The sequence below is a fragment of the Meleagris gallopavo genome, chromosome 15, assembly GCF_000146605.3.
Source record: "Meleagris gallopavo isolate NT-WF06-2002-E0010 breed Aviagen turkey brand Nicholas breeding stock chromosome 15, Turkey_5.1, whole genome shotgun sequence".
In the NCBI taxonomy this organism is placed as follows: domain Eukaryota; kingdom Metazoa; phylum Chordata; class Aves; order Galliformes; family Phasianidae; genus Meleagris; species Meleagris gallopavo.
In genome coordinates, this window is record NC_015025.2 from 7,215,568 (window position 1) to 7,241,511 (window position 25,944).

General features: G+C 38.7%; 1 protein-coding gene and 1 long non-coding RNA gene across 3 annotated transcripts; one reads left to right on the plus strand and one right to left on the minus strand.

Moving 5' to 3' along the window:
- LOC109370070 lies at window positions 1-25,690 on the plus strand. Of its 2 annotated transcripts, XR_004161401.1 has the most exons (3): window positions 1-118; window positions 22,784-22,848; window positions 23,206-24,445. It is a non-coding gene; the product is annotated as an uncharacterized LOC109370070 (long non-coding RNA). The 2 variants fall into 2 exon arrangements; XR_002119857.1 differs by lacking the exons at window positions 22,784-22,848; window positions 23,206-24,445 and adding an exon at window positions 24,595-25,690.
- On the minus strand, window positions 2,862-20,372 carry ADRA1B (adrenoceptor alpha 1B). The gene is made up of 2 exons (XM_003210292.4): window positions 18,923-20,372; window positions 2,862-3,993 (listed from the first exon to the last, which is right to left on the minus strand). The coding sequence occupies exons 1-2, from the start codon at window positions 20,016-20,018 to the stop codon at window positions 3,431-3,433; spliced, it is 1,659 nt and encodes a 552-aa protein (XP_003210340.2). The 5' UTR covers window positions 20,019-20,372; the 3' UTR covers window positions 2,862-3,430.
- Window positions 25,691-25,944: the final 254 nt, after the last annotated feature.

Sequence of the window (25,944 nt, forward strand, 5' to 3'; positions counted from 1 at the left end):
GAATGACTGGAAGGGGTGGAGCCAGGATCCACCTCTTCCCAGATCTCATTTAAGGGTTGGCAGTGGAACCAAGGGTACGTCTTGCTGGAAATCTCTGTTTGTCTGAGGCCTTCTGAAGGTAAGCAGCTCTTTTTCCTTTATTTCTTTATCTGTGGCTGCTGTGTTTGGGCTTGTTCTCATTTGCTGTAGCTGAAGACTTTGGTATCCTGCTATTATCATCTTATAGCATGGTGAAAGATTGAAAAATAGATGAAGGTGATTTCTGTGATTTCTTTCATCAAGAGTCTCATTTGTTTTGATAGTCATAGAGGATTCCTGTATTAAAAATAAAGACGCTCAAGCTAGATTTGTTCTTGAGAAGTCAGGTGACCTTGCAAGGGTATCATATTTTAGGCTGGTTTGTCTCTGTTTCTCAACTGTAATCTTTGTGGTCCTTCCTTCAGATATGCGTATTCTTTTCTTCTTTGTTTTAACAGTCAATGTCTGTATCTTTGCTGAAACTGTGTCTGGAGATGAATTAAGCTCTGCATGTGATCGTGACTCTTCTGAACAAAGAAAATATCCCATAAGTGAAACATATTTTAAAGCAACATAAGGAATCCATCATGCATTTATTACCGTTATGCCATGTGGGCTCTCTAATTTTAAAACTTAATTGGGAAGTTATGAAGAACGAGGTATAACTTGTTAAAATGATTTCTGAAGTACATACCAGGTGCTGCCCAAACTAATTCTTACTTCTTTCTGTTATCCCAGTGTGCTTTGCCGGAGCGTGCAGTTTATTGCTTCTTCTGTCTGATGCTGGGGAGATATCAGATGATCTTCTAGGATGTAGCCTAATGAACATGCTAAGAAAAAATGAGTCTGATGGTTCTGTCCCTTTTAAAAAGGACAGAATATGTCTGTTTTGATTGCCTTTTGTTATTTCCAACTTCAACATTCATTCAGCATAAATAAGCCTTTACCCCTTCTGGTTTTCCCTAGTATTCAGAGATATCCAAAGCAGCGCTTCTTTTTGTTTCCTGTTCTCCTGTCAAGGCAACATAACACAGTCATGTCTCAAGAAGGTTGTGGTACTTTACACGCTTGCCAGACTTAGGCTTGAGGGAAATGAAGCACTGCAGGGTAGAGAACCCATGAATTTTGAGTCACGTATGTTTTGCATGCAGTTCAAATGTGCCTCTCCTGCTAACATGATGTATGATATGAAGATCAGCAGTGCTCTGGCTCTAGCAGGGATGGATGAGTCCATACTGCTGTAGCAGCAGGGCCTAGTAGCCTTCATAGTGCAGAATTTTTGGGGTAAAAGTATTGGTGACTGTCTGTGCAACACCTTCATACCTCCTCTCTTTAAGGCTTTATAGACCACTTGTCTTGGGACTTCTGGCACTCTGAGGATTTTGGCCTCAGTAAGGCACTGGCTGTTCCAAAAGGGTGGACTAACATGATGTTATTGGAAATCTTTTCTTCCTAATCTGTTACAATGTTTAGAGAAAGCTGTTTTTTAGTTCTAAAATAACTGAGATTTTTCTTTTAAAAAAGCAGTAAGGGAACTTACCTTGTAGATTCTGTAGCATCATATATAAAAAGCGTATAGAGTTATAAATACTGGTAGGTGACACCAGTATGGGATAAAAGCCTATCTGATGTTGTAGATAATTAGAGAATTTTGTTGAGGCCCTTAAATAATGATCAGAGATCTCAATCTTGCTAGGATTAGAATCTAATAAAAAGAATTGTTAGTCTCTGAGAGCTGCGTAGTTAAAGGCTTTAGTGTAATGAAGTGCTATTTTTTTCTGAAACTCACAAATATCACATAGAAATTGTAAAATGCGGGTAATGTTGCTTCAATTTACCATGTATAAATCACACGTGACTCAAAATCTGGCTGACTTGTGCTGTCAGGTGGTTAAAGAAACTCATTTCTGGCTGAACTGGGAGATATTTCCTCTAACCACAAGCTGCATCCATTGCTATTGTCTTAATTTGAGAATACACACTTAAGGAAACAAAAGGAAAAGGCTCTCCATTGGGACCTAACGTTTTAAATTGTCCCTAAGTGTTTTTAGTACATCTCTTCACTGTTTGTTCTCTATTTCAAGCTATAGAAAAGCATCACTAAAATTCTTAAGAAGAGCTGGAGGAAGGAATAAATACCTGTTTTCACACTTTATACCACTTCAAATAAAAGAAAAATCAGTCACTAGTTTCATGATTCATCCTTAGTAGCAAGAGATGAGATTTCCAAACGTGAGCTAAAATGTCCTTGAAGATATTCTCCAGAGCTATGTTACATACTTTATTACTGAGCTTAAAACTATTGATGACAGTGAAATTCTATTACCACTGCATTGTTTTAATACTTTCTCTTTTTTATCTGACTGGAAAAGTAAAAAACAACTCTATAAGAGCAGTACTTTTTTCAAAGTGTGCTGAAACAACCAAGCGCTCAGCATTTGTCTTTAAGCTGAGTTTTGGTGTTCCAGTGGTCAGTGCTCTTTTCTGCTCTGTTCACAGCACTGTTTATGAGGGATTTGGAGGAATTTGAGTGTTGCTTTTATAAATCGGATCTTCTGGTAGTCTGTATTTTTCAGGGCATTTACTGATGTGCTGAAATGTAGACTGTGAGCTCTCATCTTTGTTGGTATTTTCAAACTTTTAAAATAGAACATGGTGAAATATAGTGGAATTCACAACTGTCGATAACAAGGGAATCATGGCAAGTAAACAACTGCAGAGAGTGTCAAGAACATCCTAGGAGTTACAACTTTTAAACTTAACTGCCGTGTTTTATTTTAAAATTGAGATTGTGATGAGGGAACTTGGTTGGATTCCAGCTCCATAGCAATAGGTGCAAGTGCTTAAATTGTTGTGAAATTACTTTAATCTTTGACATTGTTTCCATTTCTAAAGTGCTAATGTACAGTGAAGTACAGCAACAATCAGAATTTTGCAGGCAAAATCAGCAGCAGCTAGTGCTCTGGAGAGGTACAAACAACACGGTACAACTGCATTGCTCGCTTCCACTCTCGGGTATCCAAACATGCAGCTAGCACACGTGTACACACAAACTTTCATACACGTTTCCCTTGCCCTCCCCCATATTTATATATTCTTTCTATATACATGTGTGTTTGGCTGTTCTACAGCACTACCACAATAGCTGAATAATTGGCTGTGTACTTCCCTGGGTTTATCCAGCCACTTCTCTGCATTCCGTTTTTGTTTCAGTAGCATCTTTAGCAATTTATTAGGAATATGGCTAGCCTCTAGATTTTGCCATTCTTGTGATGGTAATCTGTCTGTCCTTCACTGGCTTCCTTCTAGTGCCATACTGAGAACTGTGCAGTGGTTCACTTCTTCACTAGGATAAATATCAGAGGTTGGTGTACGAAGAGAGCAGAATCTGTGCAGACTGATTAGAATCCATTCATTCCAGCATGATGTTTGCACTACAGTCAGTTTTACCATTCATTGTGTCACAGATGTCCTCATGGTCCCCATTGCTGGAGGCTTGGCTGCTAGCAGCAATGTGTCCATTGCGCTCTGTTAAGAGATTGAAGGTAAAGAATTGGCATGGGTCCTTTTGACTGCTGCCTTCTTGTAAGGGGCTCAGGAAAGAGCTGGGGTTTTTCCATTCCTGGAATGTACACATTTCCATATGCGGGTGAGTGATTTTGCTCAGGTAGCCAGGGCTAGGAGATGCTGAAGATAATGTCCTCTGACTGCCACTTAGGAAACTCCCACTGTCTTCCAGAGAGTCCTTCCGAGGGTGTTCAAAGGAGCACCGATTCCAGTTCCTGTAGCTGTAGGCCCACCACCCCAACTGCTTTCGACGGTGGCACTGACATTTTAGAATCTGTATGAAAGCTCTCTTGAACTCTTTGCTTGAGCAAGGGTAGATGATTGGATTCAAGCAGCTGTTAAAGTAGCCAAGCCAAAAAATCACCTTGAAGATTATTTCAGGGGGCTTCAGAGCTGAAAACAGGGATCCTGTTCAGAAGAAACAAGCAGATATTATCTGAGATAATTGATTTACCTGTCTAAGAAAAGGTAAATATCCTGTCAGATCAGTGTTAAAATCTGGTTGCTGAAAACCCTTAACACATGCTACTTTCCGTGTTGGTCTTCTGATAATAACATAAGGTGTTATTTGTATTATTTTTAAAGCTAATGAGGAATTGCTTTATCCACCACACAAAAGATATGGAAGCACATATTTAGTGTAGAATTGATATGAAGTTGCTATATGTATGTCTGAACAAACTTGCTGTATACCAGTGAAAGATCAAACACCCATTATCAAAACTACTGCGCACACGGAACGAGATCATGACTCCTTCAAAGAGTTATTAAATGTCACCTGGAGAAAAGGATCTAAATATTTCCAGGCTTCTCAGAAGGAGTGTACTCAGACATGCTTTATCACCTACAATATATTCTTCTATATTGCCTATAAACATTACCCAGTATAGCTAGATGATTAGTAGGCTACAAAACTCTTCTGTTCTACAAACCAGAAGTCAGTTTTGATAGGTGACATATCCCAGCCAGTCATAACAAATGGTGTAAACCAAAGGAAGATTCTTTTATGAGTGCTTCCTGTTTTGTTAACAACTAAATAGTGTTACTTCAGAGGATGCCCAAATGAAAAACTTGTAGTGGGAAATAAATTTTGTGTATTTGTATCATTAAAAAGATGGAATTATCAATTAAATTTAGTAAATTAATCTCTATAAAAGAATGCTTTTTCTTTTTAAAGCAAAACAGACATTCAACAGTTTTCCAGCTAGGAAAACACCTTTGAGTCTGGCTAAAGTAATCAAAGAACAGAGATTCACAGGGGATCCTGCTTTCAAAAACTAGAATTAGATTTTTAGTTTTTTCTGTGGTAGATGTCACTCAAACTGGAGTGTCACATCCCTGAGAAAAGGACCTTTTACGCTGAAATGATTTAGATTCCTTGGGCTGTGAAAGCAACTCAGTCAGTTGTGGCTGTCAGGATGCCTTAGTGGGAGGGCTGTGATTCTAGGCATGTTTCCCATCTCATAGCAATGTAGAGGCCATGGCTTGGGCCTCTAAACTATGCAAAAGCATTTCTCAGTGACTTGGTTAAATAGCTCTTATGTGTCACAGCAGATACTGTTTACATAGAAGACAATTCTGGCCTAGCTGACTGTATGGATTTGGGTCTCCTCAGCTCACAAGGAAGCCAGAAGAAGTTAAGTACATGTTGTTTATCAGGTGGCCAGTGTCTGTCACTGTCCTCCTCTGTCGTGTCCACTGGTACCTGATCTGGCTCAGAAGAGAAAATCAGTTATTAAAATGGCATCAGCTCTCTTTATCCCCCTCACCTGGCTAACACAAACCAGGAGAGATCCTACGAATTCAGAATAATAGTACTTTATTTTTCCCTTTTTTGAGTGCTTGTATGCTGCTGGTTAAAATTAGCTCTGTTTTCTGGAGCTCCCTTTAAAAAATGAATTACTGTTGTTTTTTAAAGCCCAGTAAACCTAAGGAAGTGTCTGAAGAGCTTTCATTTTTTCTATGTGTAAATCTTGATTGGACAGTGGTGAGTTTTTCCAGATCAGTTTGTCTTATACTGTAATAACTAAAAATCTGTAGAAAATTCCTCCAACAGATTTTAATAATTTTAGACATAGTAAATGCTGTGGTTTAGCTTTCGAAGATATAAAATATTATTAAGAAAATTTGCTGACAAATTCTGTGAAATTCCCTAAGGACAAATAAAGTAAGCTAAGCTGTAGAGATAGAAACTCTGAACCAATGCAGATAAATGGGTTGTGATTGTTTAATCTTACACGTGGACCAAATACAACCACGTACTCTAAAGACTAAGAGACCAAGTGGGGAGGGGAAAAAGTAAAAAGCTGAGTGCTGAAAAATGGCTAATCTTTGTAAACTGCTGAGAGGAATGTGTGTTCCTTAAAGAAAAAAAGGTAAGGCGCTTACAACTATCTCTTACAATAACCTGTTTTTCAAATGTCATTTGGAAAAAAAAAAAAGGCAGCAGATGATTTTCAGCAGCTGCAGCAAGCATTTCCAAAGGTCTTTTGTATTAAAGGGCAGCAACACAAAAGAGTGGAGAATTCCTCCATGATAACCCTGACTGACAGAGGCACCCTGTATTCAGTCGTGATTCTAGAAAAATCACTGAGCCCTGACTGATCATCTAGAAGAGATCGTGACCTGAGCTGAGTCATTAGCAGATAAAATTTGGGAATACATCAGTTTGGAAAGCTGTGTGGTGGTGTTATTTTTAAATAAGTATCAGCATTTAGCTACAATAGTAGGAAAGTTCTGGAGTTAAGAAACTTGAGAACAAACTTCATGAAGTTAACAATCATGAAACACTTCTTAATTCTTCACCTTTTCCTAGTTCTGCAAACAGCACAATGGAAATCGGTTCATTTAAGTTACAAAGAAACCATTAAATTAAGTTTTGACAAGAAGGTGAGGAAGAAATGTGCTCTTCTGAACAAGGAGTGTTTGATAAAACAAACTAATATTGACTTATAGACTATTCTGTTAATTTATTTCAATCTGGTGTGTTGAAATTGGATAGAATTCCTAACTCTTCTATACTTCCTCGTGTATGTGTACATATACGTACAGGTATGCACTGCTCTGAAGTCAGATGAATTTCATCTATGAATTTTGTCTGTGGTACAATGCACTATTACTTCCTAGTGTTTGGTGGGGCTTTTTTCACCAAAATCAGGTAGACAGTGATTTCAAGAAGGCCCCAGCAAGCAGAGAGGTTACTGCAATCATGTGAGTGTAAGTTCCTAGATGGGAGCATGTTCTACTTGCTGTTGGATAGCACTTCTCATCTGTCAGTCATCCTGACTATAGCATCCTCTTGATCTTTACCAATGAACAATCTTAGCTGGAGGAAAGTAAAAGCAGTCAGCTGATGGATGTGGGCTCAGTAGTTTTCTCTATGGAAAAATTGTTTGTTTTACCAGGAGTGGAACTGTGAGGTCTGGCATGACTCTTAACCTGTAGAACACACAGTGATTCAAAAAGTGTTTTTGATGGGTTCTACTGCCTTTCTATTTTCCCAAAGAAAAATCAGAATTCAAGAATATTTCCTGAGATTAACAGGAATTAATTGATCCATATGATAAGATGCATTATTGACGCTGTGTGGGTTATATTCAATGGTTACATGAACTCAGCGAAATCCCACCCATGAAGTGATCCATGGTTAATGAAGAGGACCACCAGTGGAACCTAAAAGTCATTTAAAGACAACAGTTCTGTAGTATATCATAGTGAATAAAAAGAGCTGAAAGGAGGCCCAACAGTTAGTCTTCAATATTAAAATCTGCAAAGAGGAAGTAAATGAAATTGGAAGTTTTCCATGTCCACTGTAGACAATATAGGAAACACAGTGACTTGAAATGCAGCAAGATAAACTGGGAGGTGCTTTCAGACTACCAATACAGGAAGATTCTGGAACATCCCACTTAAGAAAGGTATAGAATTTCAATCCTGAAGTCTCTTTTAAAAATGGAGTAGACATACATCTACTGATCTGTGTATAGCTGATCCAGCCTTTGGGTTGGAGCATGCCCTATGTGACCTTTTCAGATCCCTTCTAGTCCTACTTTCTCTGATTGACTCTGCAGACTATAACTTAGCTCATATGGAAAACCTCATGGCTTAAATTTTTTGCAAGCCAGCAGAGTTTTGCGTTTGCAGTACTGCAATCTCACTGACACTGTAATCTTATATACTGTCAGTAAATATATCCACTATTTAGGTTGAGGATTAACTGTCAGAAAAATAGGATGTCTGACTGATACTTCTTTGGGCACTTATTCTCCTCAGATTTTTAGAAAGTTTGAGTTTTTTATATTCAGTTCCTTCTTGCTGGGTGGAATCCCAGCCTGAGTTTCCTTTCCTACAAAGAGGAAAAAGGATGCACTAAGTCCACCTGAAGGTGGTATAGTTGGAAGTAGCTGTACATGCCATATCCTTTAAGCAGTTCAATTTGGTTACTATCATAAAAAGCTCCACTGCCTTTCATAATATAAAGGGAGGAAAGTAATTTTGATTAACTTGTGTATTTTTAAGATTACTCTTCCCTACATTGTTCATGTAATTAACAACATGTTTTATTTAACTGCACACATGCTTTTACCTTGTAATTAACCTGCCAGAAGCAAACAACTGTGGACTATTTTGGTACCTTGATAAAATGGGAAAGTTAAACCTACTAGGCACAATCTGTAAACATCAAATTCATATTTCCTCCTCTAATCTCCAACTATTTTCCCATCACAGTCTGATAAACAGATTAAGTATTTCCCTGTACTGTCTTAGATTGCTTTTCAAAATGGTTGGAAAATATTGCGCATGATTATCTCCTCCGTGATGTATTCGTGATGGGAGTAGCCAGAGTGACTCTTCTCTAAATTACCTCCCTCCTGATGCTTCATGTTTAACAGCTTCACTCAAAAGGAATGTAAGTTTTCTATCCTCTTATTTTTCTGTGCTAAACACTGTGATTTATTAAACATAGCACCACAATTTTACCTCTGATTGCACCGTTTACACTAATAAAGTTTTTGCAAAGCCTGTGCCAGGCAGAAATGTAGAACAGAAAATATTTAAACTCAATTAATCTGACCAGATTTTATTGTATTTTGGTCATTAATTTAACCAGCTGTGCTCAGCAAGCATGACAGAGCTATTCTGTTTGGGAATATACTGAGCGAAAGCAAATATCATGGAAAGAAATTAAGTAGTATTTTATTTAATAAAAGCTAATTTCATTTAGGGTCTGACTGGGTCTTTATAATGAATGCTTTACTATGCTGAAAGTAAGTAAAGCACCCTCAATGAGATTAGGGAACATCACGAGAAACAATTTGGTGTATTAGTTGTCTTCACACATTCTGCAGAATAAATGGCCAGAATATTGCTGTGCTATTGAAATTCAGAGTCCACTGGAGTCAGTGGGAGTACGTGAAAGTCTTTGTAAGGGTTCATAAAGGGTTTAGTGGAGCTTGGAACAGTCTCTAAATTAACAGACTGAAGAGCAGGAAAACCTTCTAGACTGGTTTACTCACAGTAGCCTTAATAAAGAAACACCTTTCACTTAAGCAAGATTTGATGTAGCCCTGTACAGAGGTGAAACACGTACACACGTGTAAATACACATACACACTACTTTCTTATATTCTTTCCTTCTGTTATTTTTCTTCCATCTAAGTATCTGCTCTGTTGCTACCTCTCTCCACTGATCTCTATACGCGTACAGAAAGGAGTGTGGGAAAGTTAGGACCTTCTATTTAAGGATCCTTAATGTAATATTTGGCAAGGTTATGTTGAAAGTGTAGTACACAGGACATGTTTTAGTTTCCACTTTCATGTTACGGGAGAAAAGCTAAACCAGCCAACGCAACCAACCATTCTTCCCCTCAAACTACACCCAGGAGAAAGGAGAAAATCTGCTACTCCAGTTGCCAGGTGATCAAGTACTATAGTAATTATCTGGAGTTTAAGACTTAAAAACGATGTTGTAAGGTAATGTTCATGAGTTAAAGAAAACTTTTGAAATTGCCTTTGATCTCCCTGTGCCATTGCACCCTGTGCGCAATTTTCAGCCACCTACTGGAAGTAAGCAACTGTGGGTAATGACCAACAGTTGTTTGTGACACCAGACAGTCATTTGTGAATATCTGTTGGTTCTACTGTGCAGTTGCATTTCCTTTGTTCATCCCTCATGCAAGGAATATATACGTATATTTATACTCGGGGCCAAAAGCCAAGAAGTTGTTAGAATTACAGAATTGTTGCAGTGGGGAGGGATTTCATGCGGTCTCTTTTCCAGTCTTGGTCTCAGAGGAGGCTCAACACTACGTTAGCTCCCCTGAAGCTTTCCCTTCTGCAGGCTGAAAAAGCCCCATTCCCTCAGGTTCCCCTCACCTAGCCTACTCAACCCTGTGATATCCTTGGTCACCTCCACTGGACTTCAGTTTACCATTGCCTTCCCTGTAAGACAGCTTCCTACATGGCTGCACTATTCCAGGCATGGTTTAATGAGTGTTTAATAAAAGGATATTATCACTTCCCTCCAACCACTGGCTCTGTCCCTGTGATACAACTCAATATGCTGCCACCTTGCATCCGATAGGGTTGTCTGAATATTTTTACATCCTGCATTAACGTCTGTGTGAGTCATCTTTGTGGGGGAGAATATTCTGTGTCTATTTTCAAGAATGCCATACGTTTATTATTTGTAGCTACAGGGAGCAAACTATTTAATTATTAATATTAGACCAAAATTAACCACATTCTCTTTAACTATCTGCCTTCTCTTTAATACCTCGCGTTGTTTTTTTCTGCTGTGGCATGTTCACTTCCCTGATATTTCCTTTCTTCTTCATTTTTAAATACTTAATTTTCCTCTCATGTCTCATTTAATTTTAAACTCCAGCTGCTCCTCTCTTTTCTAATTGCTTTTTGTTGTGATAATTGACTTTCTATTAATTAAGCATTCATTGTTAATTTATCTTTATCAATTAAGTCTACGAATTACTCAGAATTATCAATTATGTTCAGAATAAAGTATTTGATACTTAGATTAGATGATGGTTAGATGTTTGAAGAGTACTGTGAGTTTTTTTTAGAGTTAAGGAAAGAAAGTCTCTCTGAATAAGTTTTGGGTTATCAGGTGCTGTGTTTTTTTCCATCAGTTAACAAACTCATCTTTCAAGAACTTCTCAATCTGCTTCCACTTAGGGTGGAGGCCAACCTGGGGTGAGTGCATGATCTTGTTTATTGGAATAAATGCTGCATTTGTTGTTATTGAAACAGAATGATCTGGAGTTGTTTAAGTCCTGCATGTCTATTAATATTCTGTAACAGCAGATGAACTACAGTAAAATACGTTGTGGGGCAATAAGTGCAGCAGGAAGAGAGCATCACTGAACAAATTTTTATCATTATTTTAATCTTAAAGAAAAGCCAGAAAGTTTGGAACTTTTTATAGAATTGGTTAAGGGGACCTTGGAAGACAAACGTATCCTTCCTTATTGAGAGGAGAGAACAGCGTGGAGTTGCGTGGCTGGAGGTAAATCTGAGTTTTTCAGTGTTTTCTGGACTGCAGAAAATTTCGTGTCTTAAAAATCACAGCAGTGGTGTAAAACATTGCAAAATGCAAATGATAACACGAATTCTGAAACTTGAGAAGCAGGAATTGGCTAGGATATCATACCCTGTCCTCAAGATGACTTTTGCAAAAATTATTATCACTTCACAGTACATTTGTTTTATGTTGAAAATCAGCCTTCCTATGAAAACCGCCTTTTCCTGATGCAGTAGATGGCTGCAGGGGCTTGGCTGGGAACCACCACTGCTGCCCTGCAGTTCCTGCTGTGATTCCTGCTGCGCCAGAGCTGCTGCTAGCTGTTAGTGGCTGAATTACTGCCACTTCTCAATGAACAGGGAAAGCTGAAGTGCTGCATGTGGATAACTAGTAAAATTCTCCCCATAAAAACAATAAGCTGTGTTGGACCACAGTTGTTATGAGCTTACAGAATGTCGGAAGGATTTTAGTCTTGTATTTTAGCTTTTTGTGGTCCTTTTTACTACTTGCTTAGCCAAGTCAACATGACAAGGTTTTAAAGCTAATTGGGTTTCTCAAGCTCCTGATTTCTTTCCTTCCAGCATTCAGTTTGTTTACGTTCCCTTGGACTTATTTAATATAGAAAAAAGAACCCCTGTTTACAAACAGCAGAGTACAAAACAGAGATGGTTATAAAATTAAGAGCTGATCAAGCTGGGAGAGCCTGCAGGCCTTCTAGGAGAAAGGATTAGGATAACAGTAGGGGGGAAAATAGATCTTGAGAAATAGGAATAGCATCCAAAAACAACAGAATAAAATTTATTAAAGAAAATGAAAGAGAAGAGTTAAATTACTACCACAAGCCAGTGATGATGATAAGCATTTGTGCTCATTAAGGACACTGGTATCTCTTCAAATTGCCTCAGGATGCATATTAATCAAGTTCCTTAAGTCTTGCCCATCTAAGGCCTGATCCTAAGCAAACAAATTCTTAAGCAGGTAAATTCAAGTAGCAAACATACATGACTGCCAAATCTAATTTTAAAAAGTATCTTCCTCTAAGGAAATATGAACAAGAGAAAGGCCTCAGGAAGACTTTTTCCTTGCTATCCTATAGACTGGGAGAGGCTACAGTTTCTATTTTCTTATCCTGATTAAAATCCTCCATTTCTCACCATCCGCACTATCCATCTCTGATAAAGGCTGTCTCAAACTTCAGGTGAACAAACCGTTCCTACCAGACTTGCATTCACAGTGGCTCAAATCTGACATACTATTAAAGGCTCCAAAAATAGAGTTTTATCTAGAGTGACCAAAATAAAACCAGATCTTTACTTCCCTTGAAGCTTTGTTGATGGAAATTGTAGAACAGGTAGGAATGAGATCTTACTAAAACCTAGAGTTGTTGCATCTTCTCATTTTACAAGCAGCTGCAAAGGGAAGTAACTGTATTTCATTTTTAAAAGAGCAGTGCTAATGTATTTAACCACACAGCTACTAACACTGGCACTCCTGGCATGCCAAGATTGTCACCAGGTATGCAGATTTTATAAAATCGTGCCTAGAGATCCTGCTCTGGTCTGAAGTCCACAGCTGCTCTTTCTACAGCCTCTTACAAAAGATGCTCTTGTTGCTTAAATCATGGAGAGCTGAAAACTATTTTTAAAAACATAGGGTGCAACAGACTATTTGCAAGTTGGTATTTGTTGAAGGTATAGAAGAGTTAAGTAGGAACTTTCTCCGATCTAGAAAGAAAAAGATTAAGGAAATCTGTAGTTTAAAAAAGAATAAATAAATAAACTGGCGGAGTGAAGGTTCTTCATGCCTTATCTATAGCTGTCCTTTTGGCAAAAATTCTGAGTGTCTTAAATAACAGAATATAGATATTTAAGATATGGAAAATATACAAGATTTGGGGGGAAAAAAGCCTTCAAGCATACATAGAATTTTGACAGAAATTCTGTTTGTGCTTGTCTATAGATCTATCCCTTCTCTATTCAGACTACTTGTGATGGCTTACACTGTGGAGAGAATTAACTTTGAAAAACTTAATCAAACTTTTTCTTTAAACTGTGTTGTTCATGCATAAACACTCTAAAACCAAGGCCTAGTTTAGGAAGAAACTCTTTTGGTACTCTAAAATTGATGGTAAGGACAGAAATAATATATTCTTGTTGTTAAAAATTTGTTCCAAACAGATACAGACTTTTTCAGCTGCTAACTAGAAAGAATATGAGCCAAGCTTATGTTTGTTTTGCAATGATCTAGCTGATTAGAGATGTCTAGAAAAGCCACCGTATGTCTGCTGACATTTCATATGTTATACTTAAAGTATGCCCAGTAATTGCACATAGTTAGTATCTTTTTCTCCCCTTCTCACTTTTCAATTATAACTGAGGCAATCTGTCTTGGGCATCACTGGTTAACGAGGATTCTAGCAGGGAAATGAATAATACAGCTACAAAGTTTCTGTATAAACTTCCGTGTTATTTCCTCCTTTGTTATTTAGACACTGATCATTACTGCTTTTCAGTTTCTACATTTCACTTGAAAGCCCATGAAAATAGCTCTAAATCTTGCGATGGGCTGTAGAGCAGAACTGTAGTGAGCATATGAAAGAAACATAAGGAACATGCATTTTTATTCCTGACTGTATTTCACAGATAGGTGCGCTAAAGGATATAAAGCTGATGTCCTTAGAACTGTAAGCAGAAGTATAACGTTACTCAGTGCTTTCATAATGACTACCAGCCTGAACAATGGCTTGTGTTTGCAGATTCCTAAGGCGTGAGGTTCTTGTGTCTCCTGCTTTGCTGTGTGCTGAAAACTATGTTCCCTCTGGAACTATCAATTCTCTCCTGTTTTGGTTTCAATAATTTTGAGATTTCCTATTGTTGCCCACTGACTCAGTCCTGACTTCTTTTTCTCCTTGGAACTTTCTGATTCAATGAAGGACTTTTATTGGATGCAGTTTGTGCGCCTGGAAACCAGAGAATCTTTGCTGCTGCTTCCATAATGAATCACTGTTGTAATCACAGCATTTTTTTTTTTTTTCAAGGGACAAATGTGGTTTTTATGGCAATAGTATCAGGATATGGTCCATGCTCCTACATCGTGAATGATGATGTAACCTTGTATTTGAGAAGCCTTTCTTTTACACTTGAGATAGGAGGATGCTGCCATCCCTGAAGCTCAATGGGCTCCATGTGTGGATTTCGTTGTTTGGAGTTTTTCTGCATATGCCTTGCATGTTTACTTTCCTCAGGCTGTACTCTAAAATTTCTTTGTTCCTCTGACCTGCAAATCAAATCTGCAAAAGAAGTGCCCAATCCTTCAGAATTTGTGTAATTTTGGCTGCATTGATAAAACAGATTTTTTTTTTCTAAAATGTAGAGATCTGTAAGTACTTTGCAGTTCTAGGTTAATTGTTGAAGTTGATGAGGTCTTTTCCAACCTAAAGGATTCTATGATTAAGTAACTGCTAATTGGGATCCTTTGGATGCAATTTACTTTTTCACAGAAGATTCAAATCGGGGCTTAAGGGAGGATATTCTAGTAGTAAAATGAATCTAAATTAGTTCTCCATGTGTGGCAAAACATGCTGTTGCTGTACTGGCCAAGAAATGCTCATATCATATATTTAGTCATAGAGGAGTTGGCTGAAAAGTAGGAGGAACAGTTTTCTGCTGTCACCATTATAATTGAACACTGTTCCAAAGTTAGAGCTGCAAAGAGGGCAGAGGGTCTGATTGCAACATGTACCATTTCTCCTTGTTCTTTATGGCCATAACCTAAAATCTATAGAGTAAGACTATTTAGAAAGCAGAAGGCAAGGCAAGACCAAAATGAGGTGGAAGACAAACCAGGCTTGAAGCCTTGCAGAAAGCAGAACCCAGTAGTGGTGGCAGTGGTGGACCTAATGACTTGGAGTGTTTCCCATGGGAAACTTAGTGACCTAATCTGGTATTCTAGTGCAGAGATACAGAGGTTGGCCTGACGTAACATAAATCTATGTACTGTACATGAATAACATTTTATTTTAAGAATCATTTTGTATTGGCTGACCAGTTAGTTAGCATGCAGAAGACTTTTATGTTCTTTTTTACTATAGGGAGGTTTAAAGAACTTAATATACAAGGGTAGTCAAAACAGCTGTGGGGGTCTTATACCACTGCCAGTTAAGTTACAAGAAGTTTGTTTCTGAGTTTAGTGGATAGTATCACAGGTTTTGTAGGAGCGGGGGGGTTAGGCTCTGAACTTAGGAGTGAATAATGCTCTGCTGATCACTACTGGAGTCAAGCAATAGGCTGGGGAAGTTGGTATGCTTTGGTGAAAGTAGTGGAGATGGTAGGGTTGTGTGAGGCCTACAGCTGGGAGAAGACTGGCAAGCCCGGTCTGATGCCTCATTTAACAGGGATGAGACTAAAGTTTTATCTGGTAGTCGATGGACAAGATGATCTGTCATTTTGGATGGATTTTTAAAATGAAATTATTGGCATAAAATTGGATCTTCCTTTGTTTGAAGGTGGATGTTTTAATACATATAGCTGCAGGACTCTGGTCTTTAGATTAATCAATTTTAGTTAACATTGTTCAACGAAGCACTTTTAGTGTAGCTCTGATCAAGAAAGGATTTATATGAGGGAAAAGAAAGGTTTATCTTAAAAACACAAGATATTTACTCTTCATGGCTGAGTCACTGAATTTATAGTATAAGAAGTTGTCTCAAAGACGCGCGTCTTCATTTTGTTTTTTATGCTGTACCAGAAATAATTCTGAGTGGCAAGGCGAAAGTTTACAAAGCTGTGAAACATATATAAATAAGGACCATGGGGCTATTCTGTTGCTCTGTTGCGATCTGGAAGAAATATCTGGAATAAAAACGAATTTTCTCACATTATTCTCTATGAGAAGTTTTGCTGCAACATCAAGTGCTTCTTTGTGCTGATAGTTTTACAGCACTCAACACCTCGTGGTGTCTGTGCTTTAATTTCTCTCTGGGGCTGTATACAGACAGCTTTCTTTGCAAAGCCTTGTGATTCTTGCTTGAAAATCACCCTTTGTTGTGGAATATTTATTCAAGCAATATCCATGCTTTCAACACCACATCAGTTCCCAGCACTTATCTGCCATCTGATGCAATAATCCTTTGTCTAGGATATAAAAATGAGTAGCTGTATATATTAATGTGCCACAACCAAACAATTATAATTTTGGCTGGGCAACTAGTAGAACATCTGAGAATATTTTTGATGTGAGGACAACTCCTACATATAAACAGATTCACTAACCCCAAGTTTTGGAGTGTTGCAGAAACAAGGATTACTGACTTATCAAATGTGTTGCAGCTGAATCATCAGAAGTCCAGAGCTACTCTGCTAACATTATTGTGCAGTCATTGCATTACTGAGTGAAACAAGGCACAAATTTTAAAGATGCAGATGTGAATGTATGATTTAGATTGAAGTTTGTAGATATAAGGCATGAAAAATACAGGCTGAGGAAGAAGCCTTCCACTGCAGTGAAGGCAAATATCTAGTCTGGAATCAGAAGTAGAAGAGATGTTGCAGTTTGCAGTTCTGCAATGATGGGTGAGTAGATTGTGATTGGAGCAGTCCAGGGCACCTGTTGAGAGTTTTGTAAATCATTGATACAGCTTGGATTCTACATTTGCCTATCACTGAAATGATTCTGTATCACTGTGTGCTTTTCATAAGGGTTCTTAACTTTTCCTTTATGTTCATAACTTCAAGACAAAAATGAAAAGATCTCTTATGAAAAATGCAGCACATAGCAAAGCTCCTTAGGAAGTTCTCCATTGCTGTATGGAGTATTCCCATTAGGAACGTCTGAATTATGCAGTTTGGGAAAAGGTCTCTTCCCCACTTGCTTTTGTGAACTGTGCTTAGTCATCCCTAACACAGCATTAATATACAGACACAAAGTACATTCATGCACTGGTACACAGCAGCAGGTTACCTTTCAGCCTGCCAGGCACTGCTACCAATACAGCTTGCTGGAGTGGCTGTCATCCTCACTGATGGCTTAGGCACAAGTGAGATGAGAGATAAATGAAAGATAAAATAATACTGTGACAAGCTATGAATTCTCCACTCATTTGTCATAATCAGTCACTCATTAAACCTCCCGGTAAAGACCAGGACTTTTGCAGTGACCTCCCAAAGGCAAAACTGACTCTCTTCCAGAAAACTTAATTGTTTGTCATATTGGTTGTACCCTGTTACCAGAATGGTTTTAATGGACTAGTTTGCATCTGTGTTTGCGAGTAGCACCAGTAGCAGTACTAGTACTGGCTTCTGCTAGATAAAGATGTGTTCCGTTGCATTTTACTTCCAAAGTTCTCCAATAACTCAGAATCAAAGAGGAGACGCTAACTTAACCTATCAGGAGATTGTGACTCTCTAAATATATATCCAGTGCTGCTGCTGGTACCATGGGGAAAATAAATTTCTATCCACTTAGCTATGTACTTTAGCAATAGTTGGAAACTTGTTCTATGTTGTAAACTTTCTTTAAGAGACAGCACTGGACTTAAACTTTAGTAGCCAAAGAGAACTTTGCTCTCAGTTTTTCTTCTGTTTGGAATTTGTAACAAGCTCAGCATTAGCTTTATGTAGATCATGAATTATGAAGGCCTTTCGGCTCTAGACCCACTAAGCTAGAGGCAACAGTTCCTCTTCAATAGCTCCAGCAGATGTGCTGTGGTTGAGATTCAGTGAAGATGCAATGTCATTTAGACTAGAAATTATAACTTCAAAACACTTCACCAGGACCATGCTGTTAAACACAGTTTAATTTTTTACAAGTCTCTAGAAGAATTCACTTACCACTCAATTAGAAATGTTTTGGTAGGGTCAGTAAGTAAACGTGAATACGGAATGTTAATAAGGGCTTTTTCTCCCTTTTTTTTTCCTCCACCTCTTTCTGCATTTAGTCTGACAGTTTGTCTGTGTCTCAGAAGTGAATTTTGAACAGATATTTTTCTAAGCATAGTAATTCAATATTAACAGGTCTTGAAATTTCCCTCTTCAGAGCTGATGCTGATATTAAAGACAATGTAATCAGATTTCATAAGGATTTGAAATGCAGTGCATTGTTATGGTACCATTGAATACTTTAATAATATTTTGAAGTTTAAGGTTGCTGTCACAAATGCACATGACAATCTGCTGGAATGCCTGAACTGAGACCTACTGAAACCAAAGGGAACAGTTTGGCAGAGAGAAGTGGGTTTCAAGGATTTATTTTTTGGGATTGGATCAATGAAATTTGAACTGAGAACCAGAACTCTTTCAGCTTCCTAGAGCTCAAAGGGTTTTGCACCGCATCATTTGGTTGGGCCCATTTTCACTTAAGGCACTTGGTAATGTCTGAAGACTGTTTTATGGTCTGAACCTGTAGCAGTAACTGGAACAAGGAAAGTTTCAATGCTGAAACTAATTTTGTTTCTGTCTACAAAGTTTTTGTTAAAGCTTCCTGTACAAGCTTATTCAGTCTAAACAAAACGAGAGGATTTTATATGTGAAGTAACAGCATTATTCCTTGATTTGACATCACTGAGGAGGGCTCAGATGGGCAGACTTAATGCAGGCTGCACACTTTGCAAGGCTGCAGCATGAGACCTTGAAAAAGCCAACATTAGAAGTAAATTACTTTCACTTCCCACCCTTTTATCTGTTCCCTGCAGTTCTCAAAATGGTTATGTGCTTTCCATTCATCTGATTATTTTCTGTAGGATTTTTATAGTAAACAACTATGCTCATGCTCTCCCTCCCCACAGTCCCTTGATAACCAACTTACCTAGAGGCAGAACAATGAAGAAAGGTAGCCAGCACAAGATAAACATGCCAACCACAATTCCCAGGGTCTTGGCTGCCTTCTTTTCTCTAGAGAATTTTAAAAGTTTGAGAGCTAAGGAGTTTCTGGGATTGTGACCCTTGGATTTGTTGCTGCTTAAGGTGTCCTCATGAATGTTCCTGTAATGGATCCGTAACGTCAGCTCCTTGGAGTTGGACATTTCTTTCATAACTCCAGCTTCCAGATTTTTTGTAGTCCTTTTGGCCACTATGTAGACCCGACAGTACATGACGAGGATGACGATTAAAGGAATGTAAAATGACCCCAAGGAAGAAAACAAAGCGTAGAATGGTTCTTCGGTGATACGGCACACTTTATCATCCTTGGGTGCTGGTTCTTTCCAGCCCAAAAGAGGTCCAATAGAAATTACCATGGAAAGGACCCAGACACCTAGGAGAGCTAGAATTGCTCTTCTTCTTGTTACCAAAGTTGGATACTGGAGAGAATAACGCACTCCTATATATCTATCTATGGAGATTGCACATAGACTTAAAATAGAAGCAGTACAGCAGAGGACATCAACTGCTGCCCAGATATCACAAAATATCCTCCCCAAAACCCAGTAGCCAAGGATTTCCAGTGTAGCAGAGAATGGAAGGACAGTAAAACTCAGCAACAAATCTGCTATTGCAAGGTTAATTATGAAATAGTTTGTAGGGATTCTTAAATGTCTATTGCAAGCGACAGAGAGAATTACCAAAATATTACCTATAATAGCAAAGAGTATAAAGGCACCTAGGATGAGCCCCACAGTTATTGCCCTACTGATATCCAAGGTAGGCAAATCCAGGTTGCTTGTTGTCTCATTGGAGCTGTTTGCAGAAAGATTGCTGCTATTTAATGCAGACACTTTCAAATATCCAAGTATTGATGAATTGGATTTCTCAGCAAGGTAGGTACTCATCTTAAAAATAATTCTCCATAGCAGGTTATGATTGGATCCTGTGCACAACACGCAGATGGTTGAGTTCAGTTGAAAGTTCTCTCTCCACCCAAGAAGTTGCTGCAAAGCCCCGCCAGGTTTGGACTGAGAACTCATCCCTCCAGCAAGCTGTTAGCTTTCGGCACGTAAAACTTGCACAGCGTGAAGTCCTCCAAAGCCTGTCAGAAATAACAGCCCCTTCAAACTCGCCTAATTTCTCCCATCAACTCATTTAAACAGAAATTAGCAGGCAGAGGTCTTGGCCGGATGTCGAAAGTAGCTGTTTTGATCGTGACGGTCCCTGAAATAAAAGACAGGTTTACTGTTTTCCCTCGTGCATTTGTGGTTCAGTTGGAAGGATGCCCCCGTTAGCTGCTCTGACGTGCGTCTCCGAGAGGGGTTTGTCAGCGGTTCGGGGCTCTGCGGGAGCCGCTGCCTGCGCTCACGGGCTGCGCTGCTGACATCACGGGGCGGCCCCGGCGCAGCGCTAGAGGGCAATGCGGTTCAAGTTAGAGCTTCCACATCGGCGGCTGAACGCTAATAGAATGGAATGTATCAGTCTTAATTAAAGCGTTTGCAACGTAGAAATTTGGATTGGAAACCTTTAAAAAACAAACAAAAACCCGACTAGTTTCGTTATTTGAGGAAAATGCAGTCAGGAGGATATGGTGAACAAATCAATTTCGGCACAAAATGATGTAGCACCTTTTGTCTTTCTCTCACTAAAAAAAGGTCTTCGAGTTTATTTTGTGATCAAAGCAAATCTCATAATATTTTAAAGAACTAATCATCTCCCACTTTCTAAGGAGAAATAGGTTCTGAAAATCTCTGTTTTATTCCTAGATTCAGTATTAAATGATGGCATAGAAATTGTGGAATAGTTTGTTTCTCATGGTAAATTTTGCACTAATATAGACAAAGTAGCAGATTATCAAACCTTTAGTAAGATATTTATGTTTATTCTATGTTCCTGTATACGAGGCACTGCTGTGGCTTCATCTCTTTTCTGGTTAGATAACTTTGGTAAAAACTAACGCGTTGAATCCCAGCCCTGAACAGATCTGAACATCCTTAACCGCAGCCAAAATGAAAGCAGTGAAAAGTATTTAGTCATTTTTCTGCTAAAGTGTTGTCTTTGAAAGGGCTGTGAGATCACTGAGACAGGGCCTGTTGTTTAGCTGTTGTAGCTCTGGGAGTACCTGCAATAACCTGTTAGGAAAAAAGTCAGTAACAAGTGATTTGTATTTTACCTCTGCTAAGAGCGTTACAATGCTGGAAAATGTGTGTAGCTTTTGGTCACTAGATAGGGAGAAATATAGGTCTTTATAGCCTGGTACTGTTAACAACAAGAAGAGAAAGATTAGCTGAACATATAACTGCCAAAATACTGTTCTTAACTTTCTGCCATCAGATTATATTTTACAGCTGTTGTCTGAAGTGCTCTGGGTTACTGTATATTGATTTTCCTATTACAAAATGTACTGTGTTTAAAATACAGGGTTCATTCTTAATAAGGCAGCTATGGTGAAAGTTGCAGCTGAGTGCTGGCTATAAAGGATAAATCATGTAAACAAAAACCTGGCTGAATTTTATTTGAAGAATATATGGCAGATGTTTGCATAGCCCTTCTCAACAGCAGTGGCTATAGCAAAGCACTGTCACTTGGGAACTTTTCTTTGAAATATTTACACAAATGACATGATGATAACATGCCATGGAGTCACTGAAGAGAAGAGGAACAAACACTCAGTTTATGAGCTAACCTCAGCTTTTCTGTCTCTGCAAGACAGATTTCATTGCTAATGAAAGCAGTTAGCAGCCTTGCTTTTAGACATGCATCGTTTGCACTTATCCGTTCTCACTGGACTCCACTTGAACTCTGTTTCGTTTGTGATTTCTGATTTTATTTCTCTGCCTTGTTTAAAGTGTAAATTCCTCAGGCTAAGGGGCTTGCTCCCATTGTGAAGGTGTAATCGCAGCTGGCTGAGTACTGCTGTCAGTGCTTTCAGTGCAGAGGGCTGCAGGAGCAGCTGCTCGGGTAGCGGTGTCCCATTGGGATCAGACAGCCTGCAGTCTGGCTGCATGTTCCTGCTTTTGGTACTTGAGTGAACTTGATTAGAGCTGATTAGATCTACACAGGTGATAATCCTAGCTAGGTGTTAGACACAGGCCAAATGTGTAAGCAGTAAGAAGGAATCTTCATCTCTCCAGGTACAACAATCTTTTTGGCACTGCAAAATGAGTGGGGGTTGCAGAAGAAAAGATCACTGAGGGTGTAAGCTGGTTTGGTGCAGTTTTTAAGCTGGTGATGTGCCATGCCTAGCCTATAAAGTATAATGGAGCAGCTTGTACTCCTCTTGGGCTTTGGCTGTACCACATGAGAGTTTTGTAGGCCTGAGGAACCAGATCCTTTAGTAGCATTTCAACAGTCACTTCCAGGGCCTGGCTGGTTCCAGCTTGCTGGCAGGGACCAGAGCACTGTGTCAACAGCACTGTCAGGAAAGGGCAGAAGGGAAGGGAGTAGGGATTCTGACTGACTACATTTCTTTGCTCTCTATTTGCTCACAGGAGTACTGGGGCCAGTCTTACTGATGCTGCTTTCCTTGTCCTTTAAGGTGAAACAATACATAGAAAAGCCCTTTTCTAGGGGAAAGAAAGTAGAAGATAAAGCTATTGCACCTCTCTTATGACCCCATTGAGAAGTTTGATGTGTTTTTGTGTCTCTGTTTACCAATCTGTGAAATAACATACTGGCTGAATAGTCATGAGGCTCAGCTGATTAATGCTTGCAAATTGCTTTGAGGTCTTCAGTTGCAGGTGCTATAATACAACACGGTGTATCAAAAACCAGAAATGAATGTTAACTATTTGCATGCCTTTAGGTAAATAACAGAATAGATACTGTGAAGAATAAACTCTTCCTGCCGAGGTCAATGTGGCACTACAAGTCAGTGTGTACCCAAACACATGATCAGAAAACTGTGGATCATATTCATTGCAGAATTGTTTTTATTCAGATAATTTATAATTTTCAATGAAGAAGTAAATTTAATAGCCTGGAGATCCTGTTCAGTATTATTTTAATAATGATGCACAGCAAGACAAGATGCCTTCGGCTGTTCGATATTCTTCTGCTGGAAGGCTGCTGTAGCAGTTAAGGACTGGATACAGAATGTATATTTGAGGAAACAAGTTTTAAATTTGAAGTATGTTTCTAAAATATACTTTATATCAGACAAATGGTGCTATTGCCATTGTTCAGTTTTGTAATGAGCTACATTCATTTTATTTTTCTTTTATAAAGTGATGTTAAAAGGATGTATTGGCGGCTTGATCTGAGTTCAGAAACACAGCAAAGGCACTTCTAGAGCACTTTTGCAGCACGGTGAATAATACAGCTTGCTCTTAACTGGACATGGGAGTCAACAGAGAATTTAAATGAGTGTACCTACTAAGTGTTTCATACAATTTATCTTAATTGTTTGATTTATTTGGAAACCTGTGACTGAAGAAAAGCAAGGCTATAGTGCCAGAAATTCATTCTGGATTGAGTAGTAGTGTGAATATGCTATCATTTGATGTAAATGATCTTGCAGTATTAGCACAAACCAGGAAACCTTCCTTCCATGGCAGAGGTATGAAAAACAAGAAGCAGTGAGGAGGGCGGTGCACGCAGCTGTTGGAGCATCACATTTCCTTGCCACCACCTCTGATCTTAAACTTTTCCTGAAAAGTGGAGTGAGGAAGTGGGAGAAAGTTGGTTATTAATTTATTTATAGTTTTGTGTGTGCACGTAGACTTGTGTGATGCATCAGATGTATCTTTTCTGTTTTGGCACTAGATTATTTGCTACATAATACATCTTTGCAGATGGCATCAGTTGTTAAAAATATAGAGATAAAAAAGATGAACCTCTTGGCTGTTTTTGCTAGAAATTTCCATGTTCCTTACATAGATACACTTACTTGATTACTCGCTTTATTAGTTACAAGTTTTGCAAAAGCTTCTAGTCTTTCTGAACAAATACTCTTTCTGAAGTCTTTTTCTTTTCTGTCACGATCCCTGGAGTATATTTAAAATTCTGTGATCCATGGTATTTATTTATTTGATTTCTAATACAGTTGATTAGCAAGTCTTTGTCCTTTATAAACCTTTTTGGCTCAGCCAGAGGAGTGAAAATTCCCACTGACACAGAAAATTTGTAGGGGTCATACTTCATTGCATTTCATAGTTAAACAGAAGCAAGTTTCATCTGAATGTGCGCACACCTCACACCTCAGGACAGGATAAATTTCTGTGATAAGGAGAGTAAAAACTGCATTTAAAGTGCTGACTTTACAGTTGTCCTGTAATGATATTTTAAATATTCTGGTTCTTTGTATTTTCTGAGTTGGAAAAATGTGTCATAGGATTTTTCTTTTTAAAATAAAGGTAATTAGCTTAATCTCATCCGAAGAAGGTTGCCAACGTTTGCGATTTTGAATGATTTTTTCTGCTGTGATTCAGTGTATATCATTTCTATGGAACAAACAAACAAAACAACAACAAAAGAGCATTTTCTAAGTAAAATGTTAATTGAAATATCATTCTGTTCTTTTTTTTGTTGTTAATGGCTCTTAAGTCCTTTTTTAGTTTTTGGTTTTGTGGACCCATTTCTGATATTGAAGCATATTTTTCTCTCACACTCCTTTAGCTGTGCATTTCTACTGGAGCTGTACTGAAGACCACCAAAATTATTGATAACTGATATGGGCCCCATCTTAGAAAAGACTTGATGAGAGTGATGTCAATTGAACCTTTGTGAGCAGAGGGTAAAGGGCTACAGGGTTACAGCCAAACACTGCACTAAGCAGACCCACAGAGAGCAGAGATAGAGGGAGGACCTGTTAATCTCACCGAGCTCCAGGATCCCTTTCTGTTTCTCTGTTTGTCACAATGTAGTATCGCCATAGCATCCAGTCAGCACGATGACTGCAAACTGTTCCATCTTCCCCAAAACAACAAACAATTGTAATGAGATGCTACAACTGAGTCTCTTTGGCCTTTTCTTTAGTGACTGATCTGAACTATACCCTCCTTCAGCCCCACGATTTGATCATATGGTCCATCACCACTTACTCCTTTAACGCCTGCCTTCTGCTTCCTAGAGTTGGGGAGAAAGAAGAGGGCAGAGCGCTGGTGCTCAGAAGATGGCATCTGTCATCTTCCTGGAGCTCCAGTAGCAGCTCTGACCTGTACAATCTCCAGCTACAAAAGCAGAACACAACACCACTCATCCAGTAGCACCACTGAGCAGCTGTAAACAGGCTCCCTCTGACTGCTTGAACCAGGTCATGGGTTGCTGACCTTCAAAAATTCCTCACTGCTTCTCTCTGCTCCATGGTAGTATCTGCATCTTCCCGGGGGGGACTAAAACAGCTGCAGGAGTAACTACAGACAAATATCACCAGAATATGAGGAAAAAATGAGAACTTGTGAAGTCCAGATTTTTCTTCGAGGTCTGCCTGGAAGCTGGCGTAAAGAATAGAATTTCCTTATTATTTGTGACCCTCTTATCAAATCATGAAGACAACTTTTCTGCTCTTTGTTGCAGTGAGACTAGCAGTGAAACAAAACAGGGTTCTGTCTTGTAACATCTTCTATTGTAAAACAAAACAAGTTTCTATGGGAACAATCACTCATGGTTTTTCTATAAATTGCAGGTCTTTTCTTAAGCGTTTTCAGCTATTGGCATTGAACAACAGCACATTTCTGGGAGCATCAAAATAAATTCTTGTGGAGAAAGAAAATTTCGTTTTATGGATCCTCCTTTGACCTTTTGTATGCTGGCTGTGATCCCATAAACTATGGGCAAATTGCAGAGCTATTGGAAGATAGTATTAACTGGCAAGTCATGCTAAGACAAGTCAGACAAACCACAATGTAGTGAAAAGAACCAACCAAACAAAAAAAGCAAACCTTACTAAATTACTCATATAAAGCGTAAGATATTTTTACTATAAGAAGAAAAAGCCACAAAGTGTATTTGATGATGTGCAGGTCT